This window comes from Mastigoproctus giganteus, chromosome 9, assembly GCF_048544385.1.
Source record: "Mastigoproctus giganteus isolate SK-2022 chromosome 9, ASM4854438v1, whole genome shotgun sequence".
NCBI lineage: Eukaryota > Metazoa > Arthropoda > Arachnida > Uropygi > Thelyphonidae > Mastigoproctus > Mastigoproctus giganteus.
Window position 1 is genome coordinate 115,205,620 of NC_143583.1, and position 17,024 is coordinate 115,222,643.

General features: G+C 37.0%; 1 protein-coding gene across 3 annotated transcripts in view; it reads left to right on the top strand.

Annotated features, from left to right (window-relative positions):
* The window catches only part of LOC150080663 (myotubularin-related protein 10), a 240,041-nt gene that overhangs the window by 41,969 nt on the left and 181,048 nt on the right, over positions 1 to 17,024 (top strand). For all 3 annotated transcript variants that reach the window (XM_090381920.1, XM_090381921.1, XM_090381922.1), the window contains exon 3: positions 9,437 to 9,503. In XM_090381920.1, the coding sequence (XP_090238046.1) occupies positions 9,437 to 9,503 (67 nt within the window). The remainder of the gene's footprint in view (positions 1 to 9,436; positions 9,504 to 17,024) is intronic.

Here is a 17,024-nt window from a genome sequence, read left to right on the forward strand (position 1 = left end):
TGCCTAATACCAGGTACGAGCAGAATCCTGCCTAAAGATCAACAGGGAGGATAAGGGGGGGAAAAGCATAGTTTGATGCTTAAAGGGAAGGCAACGCAGCAGTCACGGGAGAAGCTAGAAGATGCTTTTTTGCTGCACAGTTTTTCTCGCCTGGAATAAAAGGACTGTATAATGGGTGCAGTGAGTGGGTAATGAACCTCTAGATGTATGTCTAACAAAAAAAATGACAGGATTTCAGATGGTGTCCATCCTAAAATTGTCAGCATTTGATACCATTGAACTCAGTCTGTAAGTGAGTTAATTAGATTGACTCTTTTCTGCACTTTAATACTGGATATGACAATGTACAAAATGATAAACAATTTTGTGTGTTATTTAGTCAGGTGAAAAGAGGTTGGGATTACAAAATTTCTTCTTATGGAGTCGATCTAGAAAAGTGTCGCAAGTTATGGAGAACTCTTCAGAAGAATAAAGTTTTTGATGCGAAAACCTCTTTGGCAGCACCTACTAAATTTCGTAAAGTAAAACCAATTTGTCACGAAAATGTAAAGCGGAAATGCCACAAATTATGTCACTTCCTAAATGACGCTAATGCAGTCGCTAACATTGATTCTTGATGTGAAAACATCTTTGATGGCACCTACTAAATTTCGGTCCAACAGTCAGTGTTGGGCCCATTGGCAAAAATGTGAAACGGAAATGATGCAAATTATGTCATTTCCTTTTCACTTCCTAAATGATGCTAATGCAGTCACTAACGTTGATTTGGTAGAATGAGTTGCTGGTGTGAGCATAAAACGTTACATTGTTGTTCAGACTGAAGTAAAACTGATGAATGATGTAAGTTGAACAAACATCATTCATCAGTTTTAGGAAGTAGCAGACATGAGCCCACTACTTCCTAAATGACACTAATGATGATAACTCAGTCGCTAACGTTGATCTGGTACAGTAAGTAGTGGGCGTGAGCATAAGACTTTACATCATTCATAACTTCGGTTCTGGCTGTTAGATTTTAAAACGCTTCTGATGTTTGTCAAAGATGTTTTCACATAACATCTTTTGTGCGTACAGGATCTACATGCACTTTTTTCCCTTTAGTTTAATACCAAGGGTATTATGGTTCAAAATGTCAAAAGAGATCATAGAAGAAAGATCCTGAAAGGGTTTAGTAAACCCTTAGATGATGTCTTGAAGTTCAAAGATTGAAGTATAAGAGTTTTCAAATCAGGGTAAAATAAATTTTTTCTTATACTGTATAACTGTGATTTGTTGTGATTTGGTTTAATGCTTAATTTTAATTGGTTGTAGCTTGATGAGTGGTACCTTCTTGTGAAGACCTAGTTTGCAAAATTTTGGAAATATTGAAAATTTGCAGAATCAGCAACAAATCATGTTTCCTCTTCTTGAGTAAGAGTAATAAAATGCATTAATAGTGTAGATCTGAAGTCAGCATATATAGGGTGTATCATAACATGTGGGACCCAGTTCAGGGATGGATTTAGGATCCACAAACAATAAAAAAAAAAAAAAAAAAATTCGTAGGTCTGATTTTGCCTAAAAACCTGTTGTTAAAATTACTTTTTCAATACTGTAGGTGTAGAGACCTTGCTACTTGAACTAAGTCTGAGATATTATTATTAGCTATATGGTGCAAGGAAGCCTGGGGCTTATGCTGCACAAGCCAAAAAAAAAAAAAAAATCCCGAATTACCCTGAGAGAGAGAGAGAGAGAGAGAGAGAGAGAGAGAGAGAGAGAGAGAGAGAGAGAGAGAGAGAGAGAGAGAGAGAGAGAGAGAGAGAGAGAGAGAGAGAGAGAGAGAAGTAGAAGGGAATCACCAAGAAAGAGAAGAATGACGATATCTAGCTCAGGACATTTATTATTAGCTATATGGCGCAAGGAAGCCTGAGGCTTATGCTGCACCAGCCAAAAAAAATTTTCTGAATTACCCTGAGAGAGAGAGAGAGAGAGAGAGAGAGAGAGAGAGAACAAGAGTCAGAAGTAGAAGGGAATCACCAAGAAAGAGAAGAATGATGATATCCAGCTCAGGACCCTGGGTGTGCCAAGCCCATACTCACCAGATGTGAGCCCCTGGGGTTACATGAATGAACCCTACTCATTATGCTGTCATACACCAATCGTATTAAAATTGTAGTTTTGTACTGTTTAAAATATTGAAATGACTAGATAGAACAAATAAAGTTTAATCGAAAATAAAATATAATATTAAACTGCACGATACTATTTTCAATAAAATATATTTACAATAAAACAATGAAATTAAAATACTAGATGATAAAATTGCTAAAAATATACCGTAGCTTTCAAAGGCATCCGTCACCTTTTTCAACAGTAAGGTTTTATCGTACAGCTCATCCTTAAATATCAGCAGGTTCATGGCTCTCAGCACGTGGTTCCACAGGAGCATGGGCAATATTCTCCTCATGTGTACTAGAACCGGAAATGGCTCGGGAGCGTGCCAGGCGGAACCGTTCATCACATCCAAGGATCACTGCCTCAAAGAGGGGATAAATACGTATTCCCCTGTCTCTATTAATAGTACTGTTCCCGGAGGAACAGATCCGCAAGCTCTTGAGCCACTTGCGGTCCCAAAATCTATGCACCCTGTTGACGATAACAGTTCCGTCTGGGGAGATTTGATGGTGCTCCTCCCAGAAATGTTCTGCCACAGCAGACTTTCCATAATCGGCGGTCCTTATTGCATTCATATGTTCCCCCAGATGATCTTTGAACCGACGCTTCGTTTCACCAACATAACATTCCCCACAATCCGGGCATTTAATCTCAGACGACTCCACTTGTAAATTCTCTTGGTATGGGGTCTTTTACCTGTGACACAACTGTGTGCAAGGCACCTCCGTAGCCGGGTGGGCAGGAGCAGCAGTGCATAGCACATGCTTCTTGATTAGACCGGGGTTCGAGCCCGTGACCACTAAATACGGAGGATGCGGTAAGGTCAGGGAATGACCACCGCATATCCCCCGGAGCAATATGGCCTTAGTTGCTAATGCTCCTAAAAAACAAACAACAAACAAAACAACTGTGTGCAACCTCTGCCCTGGAAGTTGCACACAGTGGGTCTGACATTCTCGTAATACGCAAGCTATGCACTCTGTTAAGCCCGGATAGTAGGGAATGTATGCGGTGGATATGTTTGTTTATGATCCTCTGTGGGTAGCTGCATTTCCTAAGATCTTCTGTGACCCGTTTAACTTCTTCATTTCTATCCTTGGGGATGCAGCAGTGGGACCCAGCCCCTTCCAACAATGCCGGAATCACACTATTTTTGTGGTGGTTGGTTTGTGCCGTATTATAATGCGTATATTGACTCCGGCACATGGGTTTTTTATATACGCTGGTCTTTAACCTAGGGCCTTCCCTATGAACCAACACATCAAGGAAAGGGAGGGTACCCTCCACTTCCACTTCCGAGGTGAACTGAATAAACGGGGAGAAGCTGTTAAGGAAGCTGAGTACCTCATCCTCTTTCCCCCTCCGAATAATAGTGAACGTATCGTCGACATATCTTTTCCATGCACGCATGGGGAGAGCCAATTCATCAAAAATTCTTGCTTCAAGCTCCTAGGTAGCTAAATTCGCTATAATAGCACTAATAGGGGAACCCATTGCTGCGTCATGAACCTGTTTGTACATAGTATTTTGAAACACCATGGTGGTGCTTGAGAGACACAGCTCCACCCCACTACAAATATCTTCTACACTTAACTGGGTCCTATTGCTTAAAGTACTATCCCTCTTTAATGCCATGCATGCATATTGCACCCCATGGTCAGTGGGAATACATGTAAATAGGAATATCACATCAAATGATACCATGGTCTCGCCCTCCTCTATAGCCTGATCCCTTACAATCGCAAGAAGTCTCCATTATCTCTGATGTTAAGCTCGGAACGGCCGACTATAGGTGAAATCAGTCCGGCTAGAAACAAAGCGTCGGTTCAAAGATCGTCTGGGGGAACATATGAATGCAATAAGGACTGCCGAGTATGGAAAGTCAGCTGTGGCAAAACATTTCTGGGAGGAGCACCATCAAATCTCCCCAGACGGAGCTGTTATCGTCGACAGGGTGCATAGATTTTGGGACCTCAAGTGGCTCGAGAGCTTGCAGATCTGTTCCTCCGGCAACAGTATTATTAATAGAGACAAGGGAATACGTATTCATCCCCTCTATAAAAAAACTGTCGGATACGGCTACAAGGGGGATATTTTGGAGGATTTTCTATTTTACAAAGCTTTGGAAGGAAGAACGACTGGCCAGAAGATTTTTGATGTTATAAATATTTTCTTTCAAACAAATAATCTAACGTGGAACAGCTGTGTTGTGATTTGTTCCGATGGCTGCATTATACATAGGGAAACATTAGTAGTGAAGGAAATGCAAACTGATTTGCACAAAGTTTTGAAAGATGCAGTAAGTGTAATCATCTTTATCGAAAGTAGAAGTTTAAATAGCAGGCTTTTTACTATACCTTTTAATGAAATGGGATCTGCTTATGAAACACTTCTTTTATATATGAAAGTGAGGTGGTCGTCCAGTGGTAAAATGTTCCACCGTCTTTTTGGCCTCAAACATGAAGTTTTATTGTTTTTATCCGATACAGATCAGAACCATGCTCAATTGTTTACAAATCAAAAATGGCTTGAAAAACTTAATGATTTAAATTTAAGTCTTCAAGAACAGGTACAAATATATTAATACTCAGAAGCTTTAAAAATAAACTTAACCTTTGGAAAACTGAATTTGAGCTAAATAATACTGAAATGTTTCCATATTTTTCTGATTTTGTTAATAGCAGTAATATTGACATTTTTAAATTTAGAGATATCATTGCCTCCCACCTTAGCAATACTAATTAAGAATTTTTCCAAATAATTTAATGTATCTCCAGAAAAAAAAGTTGTATTGGATTCATGATCCCAGTGCTTTTGAAATTTCTTCATGTTCCAAAATTACCATTGAGAAAAAGGAAGATCTTATCAACCTGTTGTCTGATAAAACATTATGTGCTCTTTTCAAGACTACAACTTGTGAAAAATTTTGGCTTTCTCTTTGAGATGAATATCCAGAATTATCGAAAATTGCGATACAAAGATAGCTAGCTACCTTTCGCATCTACATATTTGAGTGAAGTTGGTTTCTCAAATTTAACAGCTATAAAAACAAAACAGCATTCCAGACTTGATCCAAAAGATGACACGAGATTAGCAATTCCAAATATGGACCAAATGTTATCGGTTAGTCGGGCTCATCCTTCTCATAAATTGTTTTGTAATTTAATTTTTTATTGTTTTGTAATCTTAATTTAAGAATTTGATTTGTTTATTTTGCTGTATTCAATTAAAATATTAAACAATTATTTTAATGTGTAAATTGAAAAGGAAACAAATTTTTTTTATCCCTTTCTCAGTATTCAAATAAAATTTTCTACTACATAATGTATAAAATGGCATTTTTAGAGAAAAAAAGATTTTTAGAGATTACATTGAGGGATCACATCAATTTTATATTTAATAAAGGGGGGTTGCAAGCAAAATAAGTTTGTGTGCCACTGCTCTAGTTGACCAGAATAAGGTATGGACACCACATTATTTGTACTGCTTGTTCAAATAAACTACATGACTGGTTAAATAAAAGGAAAAAGTCAATTCCATCTGCTATAACCATGATATGGATGGAGACAAATGGTAATTGTTACTTTTGTAATGTGTAAATGTAACTGGATTGTCAGCAAAGAATAAACAATGTTTATCCAAACCTGGAATTAGCAATTAGCCCAATCCAGTAGCGTAGCTACCCTTTTTCGGGCCCAGAGGCAAAGAACATGTTCGGGGCCCTTACTTAATTAATGAAAGTTGCAAAAAGAGGAGACAGCCAAAGACGCCGGGCTAAAGGGTCTGGGCCCTGCCTACATGGTAGTTATGCCACTGGCCCAATCCCTCTTCCAATATGCCACTTCCACGAACTGTTTTCTTTTCTAGTCCATGCTTTTTAAAATGAAATGTGTTGAAGGTGCAATTGGCAGAGACCTGAGAAGCTGAGTGCACACCCATAAAGAGACATTGGAGCATGAGCTATTTACCTAAGTTGAATTAATAACCTAATTAGAGATCTGACCCTCTCCAAAGCTAAAGCTGAACTTCTTGCCTTGAGACTAAAGCAGAAACAATTGGTTAAGAAGAACATCAAAATGTCTTGTTCTCAAAGTCATTGGTATGTTAATGAGCATAAAGGAAGGTTCACAAAATATTGTTGCTTCCTATATCTATGTGATAGTTATTCTACTGCAGGCCATTTCGTTAGATGTGAATGTTCTCAAAGAAACACATATGAGCAGTGCGTAATAAGTTCCATTAGTAGATCCAATGAAGTTGTTCCTTCTATCTCTCCACATTAAACTTAGCCTAACGAAGAGCTTTGTGAAAATGATTATGGCTAAGGTGAATTCAAGAGGATTTCATTACTTAAGTGAGAGATTTCCAAAGATCAGTCCAGCAAAAATGAAAGAGGGATTCTTTGTGGGACCTCAAAATCTGAGAATTTCTGCAAGGTATTAAAATTAAAAGCGTTGCTGGCTTTCAAATGGCTTTGTCAACTTTTGGGTAACCACATGTCTCCCACATACAAAGGTGGAGTTCAGAAACTACTCCAGATATATAAAGAAATGGGATGTAGTATTCGTTTCTTGCATCTGCATTTAGGCGTCTTTCCCAAAAACCTTGGCATATTGAGTGACCAGCAGAGTTAGGGGGAATGATTTCACCAAGACATTAAGTCAATGGAAAATTGCTACCAAAGTTTCTAGAATGATTCTATTTTGGCAGCCTATTGCTGGATGTTTTAACCGCGACATTCCAGACGAGGTGCACCAAATGAAATCATTCATACATTTTAAAATTGTACGTATCCTTTTTTACAGCAGTGTATTGTGTTATTTTCGCTTTGTGTATATTTTTTCAACTTTAAACTGTAAAAGTGATAATAATTGTAACCAATGTCATGTTTTATAATGGAATTGTCTAAATTAACTTATACTGATATTATCAACAGTTGTATTACAAAAACTACTCTTGAATAAAAAAATCAAGAACATATTTGAAATCGCCATGCAAAATAAGTTTAGAAAACGGCATTTGTCTTTTACAGAAAAAAGTTTCATAGGGCAAAAAAAAAAAAAAAACACAACGAAACTTTTAATGGATAATTTGAGGTGAAATATTTATTTCATCTCTATTTCTTTGATTTTTTTTTTTTTAATTGTTCTTTGTTTATACATAAACAAAGAACAATTTATAAACACTTTGTTTATAAATAAAATTCTTTGGTACTCCAGGACAACTGTATGGAGAAATTTACAGCTAAAATTATTTAAAGCAGTATTTCTTAGCCTTCTCCCAACCCTAAGGGCAGATATAGGCTAATGCTTTTTTGTAAGCAGTAAAACATTTTTGCTCTGTTGCTGAGTTATTGCTTAACAGAATTGTGGAGTGGGCCACCTTGACTTCATGTCACAAATTAAAAAGAATTTCATGAAATATTATTTTGCAAGTAAATAAAAGATTTAAAATGTTACCAAATTCTCAGATATCTAAAGAAATGAATAAAGTTGCATTCTCTCAATATGTGCATAGGAATCGGAATAATGATCTCTTTATTCCATTCATGTTTTGCATCTTTTTGATTGAATTTTTTTTTCTTAAATTTGGCTTCCCAGGCAAATATCTAATTCACTTATGTGTATAGTGTCCCCTCAAACTTGGCATCCTAAGTGACCATATAGGTCACTTACATAGGCCACCTTCCCCTGGTGATACGCTACATCCAATCAGTTTACTAAAACTAAATGAAACAAAATAATGAAATTACAAAATAAATTTTAATTCACTTGAAAGGTAACTGTTTGGTTGCCTTTTAAATGAACTAGACGTTTTAGAAAGTTCTTTTTTAAATGAACTAGAAGTTTTAGAAAGTTCTTTTTTAAATGAACTGGAAGTTACCAAGTTCTTTTTTTGTTGTTGTTGTTGTTAGCAGACACAGAACTTGAAATAGTTCATATTTTGAGCAATGAACTGGAACTAGTTCACAATTTTTAGGAACTTTCCAAGCAGTGATATATACTATATACATGAGGTATGATCAAAAAATGTGGACACAGAACTAATATTCTAATATTTGGGTAATGGTAAGTCTTATCAGCAATTCAGATATATTGCATTTAGTGCAATTTTTTGGGCCTCCCAGAAGATGGAGTTTTCCATTGAAAGGACTAGACCTTTGCTTTTGAGTCATAGCCATACACTTGTGATTTGTCACCAATAATGATGTAAGGAAAAAAGCATGGGTTAACACCATGTTGACAAAGATCCATGCATGCAAGTGTTCACTATTCTCTGTGATTATCAATGAAGATTCAAGGCCCAAACTTGGCTTAAACACATCGCATTTCCAAATTTAATTGTCCCATAAAACTTAGTGAAACTGGTATTTCTTATGAAATACAGGTTTGACTAACAACTTTGCTAATAGGTAAAGGGCGATGTGTGCACGTGTTAGTGAGATGCATACCCTCTCACCTATACCAGCCTATTTGGGAGAGGAAAATAAATTTCATTCTCAAGCCTTTGGGGGGGGGGAGGAGTTATATTGAATTAGATTAACTTGAAATATATATTAATTCATTTAAACTAAAGTGCATTTTGATTATTGTGTTTGTAAAATAATAAGAGGAGTTTACCTCAGTATAGTACGTAGAACACTTCCGTATGATACTCTCCAGAAATTAAAACGAAAAAATCGAAAACTTACAATATGATTTTTGATTTGGGATTTACATATTGTAAGTTTTCGATTTTTTCGTTTTAATTTCTGGAGAGTATCATACGGAAGTGTTCTACGTACTATATTGAGGTAAACTCCTTATTATTTTACAAATATTAATATCAACGTAGAATGTATTGAGTATTACAACTCTGATTCATACTATCTAATTATGCCGACCGGGCTAGCCGGATGGGTAAAGTGCCTGCCTGGCAACCCAAAGGTCGCGGGTTCGATTCCCGCCTCGGGCTTGGATCAAAGTATTGCAAAAACCTTGGAAGGTGCATTATGGCCACAGAAGCCTATGTGCCAACAACTACCAAAAAAAAAAAAAAAAAAAAAACCTATCTAATTATTGTATTTATTGGCAACAGAGCAAAAATGTTTTACTGCTTACAAAAAAGCATTAGCCTATATCTGCCCTTAGGGTTCATATCAACATGAACACAAAACTGAGTTGGTGATGCTTTTTTGAAAGTTAATTTCTGTTACTTTAATTAACATATTAATTAACTTATATGTATGTTACATGTGTAATGTTTTTTGATTTGGGATTTTTTTTTTCTTTTTTTTTTTTAGTATCAACGAAATCTTCTGTTAGGGGAGAATGATATTTGTTTACTGAATGTGTATGCTGTTTATCATGGTAAGTGAATTTGTTTAATGCCATACAGGTGACCCCCGCTTAATGCTAATAATTCGTTCCGAAAAAACAGAGCGCTAAGTGAATCCGCGCTAAGCGAGCGCCACATTCCCATAAGGTAACGTTTGTATTTGTGAGTTGCGGTCGGTGCCATAGGATATTTCCTAAAGTAGTGAAAAGATGCACAAATGTCGGTCAAAATATTTAATATTCAAATATTTGTACGTATAAAATATTCTGCATTACATATGTATATAATTATGTGGTAACTATTTACGTATCAAAATTAAACTTAAAATTCCAATTAAAATCATGAAAAATGTGTCGATTTTGGGTTTAACTTTGGCCCTCTTCCAAATAAACTAAAAGGGGTATTAGTTTTAAATCCCCCGCAGCGTTACCACTCAATAAAGTCAACCGATCCTTTGCCGCTTTGAAACCTGGCATGTTTTTTTCTTCTTTCAATATGAAACTTCTTTTAGGCATTCGTTTCCACAAAAGTCCTGCTTCATCTATGTTAAAAACTTGTTGAGAAGTATAACACATAATACCCTTCTTCAATAATTTTAACAAGTTCTTTTTTGAAAGTTTCGGCTCCTTGATCTGCACTTGCGGCTTCTCCCTGGATTTTAAATCTATTCAACCAGCCCTTACCAGTTTTAAATGGTTCCACATTTTTTTTTTTTTTTTTTTAGGTGAGTTTTCTTCAGATCATCATTGGCTAATCTCTCTCTCTTTTATAATATTTAACTTAACTGAATTCTGCATTGGATATTATTTTCAATAAAATTAGTTAGTCTTTCCATTTCAATCCTAATAGCCAGCTTAACCCTAGTTGCTTGCAGTGGAACAGCTATCTTTCCCGCTGCTAAAATTAATTCTTTATTTTTTTATAATTGTTCTTACAGTTAAACTTGCGAGTCCTAAATTATGGCACACGTCCGCTTGTCGTTGACAGGAATCGATTCGCTTCAAAACATCTAATTTAATTTTCAAATTCAGTCTTTTTCTTACATTTATAGTCTTCGTACTGCGCCCAGACGTTCTTATCTGCCATTATGAACTCTTCGAAATTGTAACTGCATTGGTTACGATACAATGTTCAAGTAAACTGTCCGTTACGCACAATGTCTAATAATGTACTGAGTGATGACTAGACTTCGGATAAATGCATATAACACAAATATTACAAGCAATATACTTGATCATTTTTTAAGATGTTTATCTTGGAACTACGTAACAAGTCACTGTACTGCAATTAAATTAGCATGCGAGAAAATTTCACTGAGCGTGGGAAAATTTCTCAAGTCGGTGTGGGAAACGTTTTAATGCTGTTTTGCTATTCATTTTCAAGCTATCGACTCCATCAAATGAAACGATTTCGTTAAATATGCCAAAAATGCAATCTGTAAAAGAGCGTTATAGTGATCTGTGACAGCGTTATAGTCAGATACGGGTTATAATATAAGAACAGCATTATAGCGAATCAGTGTAAAGCAAACCGCGTTATAACGGGGGCCTGCTGTATTGCAAAGGTAGCTCTTGACACCCTGCTGATAATGGTGGCATAATTCTGCAGTTAAATTGATTTGGGAAACAAGATGGTCAGTGAAATTTGAAAATGCATATGCAGTGTGCAACAGCCTGGTATATGGTTTTGGTTAATTGCTGGATAATTATCTTGTATTATTGCATTGATTTTTTTTTAATACTGCCATCCTTTTTTTTATATGTACTGATAAATTGTTAATAGGGTCAAAATGCTTATAGCTTATAATATGATTGGTGGACATTGCCTATTGCAGTGCCAGCCAATTATGTTTTCATTTATTATTCAAGCTTAAAAAATGTTTTTCGACTGGAACCCCACCCATGGATAGGTTTCACTGAACTTGTCCGTTGAATTTTCCATAGATGGGTAACATAAGACAATATAACCAGTGGATCGACATGACAGAATCCATACTGTCGATCATTGATTTGGAAAGTTTTTAGATAATTTAAGAATTGGCAGTTAATTGATTTCTCCATTACTTTAGAAAGAGTAGAAGTAAATGCAATGGAATGGTAATTGGATAGGAGGGATTTGTTACCAGTTTTAGGAATTGGCTGGATATGAGCAAATTTCCAAGCAGGAGCTATGTAGTCATATGCAGTTTGCTATATATAGTCATTATTCACTTGAAAGCTCTGGTGGTGTTGTGAGTCATTTATGTATAGTGTGATAATGTGTAGAGCTTTCTGCAGATCCTCTTCTTTTGCCACCATTTCCTTGTCAGTGGTCATTTCCTTATTACTGGGCATTCCTTGAATGCATGGAAGGCCTACTAATAAGAATATGGATTAAAAATACATAGTTATGGAAGCCAATCTGATATGTTAGAACGTTGAGATTTCTGTTTTTCAGAAATGGTTAACTTATTTCTCTAAGGATAAAGGATGTTTTGTGAAACAGTGTGAAGCAATTAATTTACTCTGTATCATGGAAAATTGAGAAGATAAATCATTTAATTAGTTTTACATCACTCCAATACGAATGCCATTCATATTGGAACAATGAATTCATTTAAAAGATATCAACAAATGACTGTCTGTAAAGAAAATTCTCTTCATTGTTTTCATGTTTATCTATTGAACCTTCAGTGGTGTGGTAATGGTGTAGGGCATTTTTATTGTTGTTATTATTATTATTAGTAGTGGAATATGATGCAAGAAAGCAAGCTTATAAAAAAAAAAAAAAAAAAACTATAAACCAAAAAAAAAAAATTCCTGCATCACTCATCCATCCCCTCCAATAATATGTCTAGTTCTTTCTTGAATTTATTCAAATTGCCCACTTCCACAACAACAACAGATGGAAGTTTATTCCAACGATCTGGCATGCACTGGCTGAAGGCAAATCTCTGCACATTTACCTGTCACCATCTTACCTCAGTTTTAATTTATGCTTGCTCATGCATGAGCAGGCATAAAGTATGAGCAAGAGGAAGAATGCGATCACCATTGAGCTTGCTCAATCCATTTAAAGCCTACCCCAATCAGATCACCTCATAGGTGCCTAGTCTTCAGATGGTACAATTTGCAGAACTGGAGCCTTTCTTGGTAGGAGCACTGCTTTTGCTCCCTTCATTAATATCATTGCTCTTATCTGCACCTGTTCCAGCAGATCTACATCCTTCCTAAAATGAAGCCGCCAGACCTGTATGCAGTACCCAAGATTAGGCCTAACACTTGCGTTATGCAATGCGATAATTACCTCCTTAGCACTGTTAGCAGAATTCATGTAAATCATTGACAAAACCCCATGAGCTGTGCTGTAGCCTGTGTGCATTGGTCAGAGAACTTCATATCTGACTGCACAAACACCCAAGGTATTTTTCATTTTCCACTACCCCGAATGAAGTACCACACAGTTGTTGTATTAATCTGGGATTACTGCTTCCCATGTGCAGTACCTTGCATTTTTCAATGTTAAACTTCAATTACAATTTCTCAGCCCATCAGCTTAATTTTTTTTAGATCTTGCTCTAGCTTACCCCGAATACTGCCATTAACGACCCTGTGAACCTTTGTATCATCTGCAAACTTAGACGTTAAGCCTGATATATCTTCATCAGTATTATTAAAAAAAATGTAGAAAATAACAATGGAACAATTTGTACAGAAGTCTTTTAAGTGCAACATTATCAAAAGCTCTCCTGAAATCCAAGTATGTGATTTCAAAATAATTTTTTGCAACCTGTTCATTTGTTACTGCATCATCGTTATCCAATCAGATAACAAATCCATGCTGTGAAATCCATGCCCCTTAATAAATCCATTCCATGACTCCATTATAATTGCATTCCTGTCTAGATGGTCCTACATTACTTTAACCAGAAACTTCATTATTTTCCTTGGAATAGGAGTTAAGCTAACAGGTCTGTAATTCCTCATGTCACCTTTTGATCCTTCCTTTGTGAATTGGGGATACATTTGCGCATCTCCATTCCATAGGGATCTCTTCTGATTCCAAAGATACTCTTGTAATTATGGCTAAAATAAAAATAGAAAGGGTGCAAGGGGTGTAATTATGGCTAAGGGTTTACTTGCTTCCTTTCTACCTCCCTTAATATAATTGGATAGTTCTCTTCTCTTTCCTCTCAGTTATCACAAAATCATTTAGCTCCCTGTTAGATTTTGATGAACATCTGGCATTTCTCTTCCCTAAGGAACTCCTCATGCATGAATTTAGATGTAAAATACCTATTCAGTTTGTCAGAAAGCAACCTGATCAGGATCATCAGCAGTTTAACCATCATGTGGATCAGTGTGGTTCAACTTCTTCCTTCCTTCAACTGTTAATATAATTGAAGAAGTCTTTGCAGCTTTTCTTGGAATTCTTAGCTAGAGACTTCTCATAATCTGCCTTACCTAACTTCCTTTGTGACTTGATTGCAGACTACAGAAGGAGACCGGCAGAATTACTTAACAAGTACAAGACAATGCTGAAAAAAAAGCCATGAGTTAAGTTGATTTTGAAAGTGTCTGCAATTCTGCCCAGACACGATAGGAGGGAGTACATGATGAGAGCCTTGTCAATCAATTCGGCCCTGGAGGAATTGTGCAAGTCTCAAGGGGTAGAATTTTTCGCAGCCTGGTCTGTGCTTGTTAACAGAAGAGACTGCTTCTACAGGGATGGGATACATTTAAATAGAAAGGGTGCAAGAATATTTGCTGATGCTATCGAGGCAGAGTTAGGTGGATTGGAAAACTGCTAGCTTGGGGGGATACATGGACTAATAGATTAACAGTAGCCGCTGGCAGAGGTAAAAGTGATCCTTGCACTACTTCTATTGAAATGGAATTGAGCAGCAGCCTGGAAAGCAAGGCAATGGGAAATTCCAGGACTGCTGGGAGTCATAGTGGAACAAATAAATACATGGGCTGTGTTATGGAAACTAAGAGTAGAAACAAGTGCATGTATACTTGCATGTACACCAATGCTAGGAGTACAGTTCATAAATTTGATGAGCTTGAACTGCTAGTCAAGGCATCAAAGGCAGATATTGTTGGGATATCAGAGACATGGTGTCACACAGACCTAAGCAGTGCAGAACTGGAATTTGGGGAGTACAATGTGTACAGAAAGGATAGACAGGACAGGAAGGGAGGAGGGGTTATGCTGTTAGTTAAGAAACATAAAATCTAATCTAAGGAAATGCATCCAGTTGATGTTGGAAATGCAATGTTGAGTCTGTTTGGTGTGACATAAGCAATGGGAAAGGAAAAATGAGAGTAGGTGTGTGTTATAGGCCTAATGAATCTGATGAGTATAATGAGCAATTGTGCAGAGAAATAAAGTGGGCCAGTAAATTAGTGTCTTATAATGGGACATTTTAATTTCCCAGATATTGACTGGAATTTGTGGATTAGTCACTCACACACTACCAAGGCTTTTGTGGATTTATTGGATGATTGTTTTCTACAGCAGCATGTTCGGGAGACAACTACAGGGAGTAATACTAGTGATCTGATTATCATTAATGATTCTTAATGCATCAAGAACCTGCTGATAAAGGAACCACTAGGTGACAGTGATCACAGTGTGCCGAAGTGGGATTGACTCAAAGAGGTAACTACCAACAAGGGTGAAAGGAAGGGTTTTTGCTTTCGTAAAGGTGACTATGGTGAAATACTATACGGTTCCACTGTATAGTATTTAAATTCTATATCGTGGAACCAACTGATGATGTTACCAACAGCAAATTCAAACTGGGAAGCATTCAAAGAATTAATCTTGGAAGCTACTAGGCTTTTCATACCAACAAAGAAATATTGTTCAAGATTTAGTCCTAAATGGATGTTAGATGAACTAATTAGACATGTGACATTGAAGAAAAATGCATGGGATACATATAAATTAACATGTCACACAGGAGCCTATGATAGATATAAGCTGGTCTGTAACAAAGTTACAAAGGAGGTTAGACAGGCGAAGGCAGATTATGAGAAATCTTTGGTAAAGGATGCAAAGAAAAACAGCAAAAAGTTCTTTACTTATGTAAACTCTAGAAGGAAGGGGATGAATCAGATTGGTCCACTTGATATCGATGGTTCAACTGTTGATGATCCTGCTCAGGTAGCTAATAAACTAAATGAATATTCTGCGTCGACATTCACACATGAGGAGTTATTCAGGGAGGGGAATGACAGAGGTGAATTCAACTCTGGCAGCAAGCTAGATAATCTTGTAATAACTGAGAGTAAAGCAGAGGAGAAATTGAAGGTAAACACAAGAAAGGCACCTGGGGTGGATGGAATCTATCCAGTTATATTAAAGGAGGCAGCAAAGGAAGTAAGAAAACCCTTAGCCATAATTATGAGAGCTTCCCTGGACTCGGGGACTGGAGATGTGCAAATGTGACCCCAATCCACAAAGGAGGATCAAAGGGAAACACAGGTAATTACAGACCTGTTAGTTTAACTTCTGTTCCAGGGAAATTAATGGAGGCACTGGTTAAAGAAGCATTGCAGGATCATCTAGACAAGACTTCAGTTATAGCTCGGACACAGTATGAGTTTGTTAAGGGGAAGACTAATTCTGACTAATTTGATTGGATACTATGATGTAGTCACAAAGGAACTGGATGCAAAGAATAACTTTGGTATCATATATTTGGATCTTAGAAAAGCCTTTGATACTGTTGCACATGGAAGACTGCTGCACAAATTGGAGCACTGTGGCATTGGAGGCAAATTGCTGCTATGGATAAAGGGATGGTTGAATGGGAGAAGACAGAGAGTGGTAATCAATGGACACTGCTGTTCGTTGACTAATGTTATTAGTGGAGTCCCCCAGGGTTCAGTGTTGGGTCCATTGTAGTTTTCTGTATTTATAAATGATATTGATGATGGTATATCGGGCTTAATGTCCAAGTTTGCAGACGACACGAAGGTTGGCAGGGTTGTTAAGGACACTAATGACAGTACGCTGCTGCAACAGGATCTAGAAAAATAAGCAGATGGGCTGAGAGGTGGCAAATGAAGTTTAACATTGACAAATGTAATGTGCTACATATAGGAAGCAGTAATCCCAGAGTAACATATCAACTCTGTGATACCACACTGACAGTGGTAGAGAATGAAAAGGACTTGGGAGCAATTGTGCAGGCAGATATGAAGTTCTCTGAGCAGTGCAGACGGTCTGCAAGAGTAGCTCATGGTGTCTTTTCAATGATATACAGAAATTTTTCTAGCAGGGATAATGAGGTGATTATCCCCTTGTATAAGGCAATGGTCAGACCACACCTTGAGTACTGTATACAGGTGTGAAGGCCTCATTTTAAGAAGGATGTAGAGCTGTTGGAAAGAGTACAGAGAAGGGCAACAAGATTAGTGAATGGAACAAAGGGTTGCTCTTACGAAGAAAGGCTTAAGTTTTGCAAATTACAGTGTTTGGAGACTAGGCACCTGTGAGGTGATCTGATTGAGGTATATAAAGCCTTGAATGGCTTGAGCATGCTCAATACTGATGGGATTCTT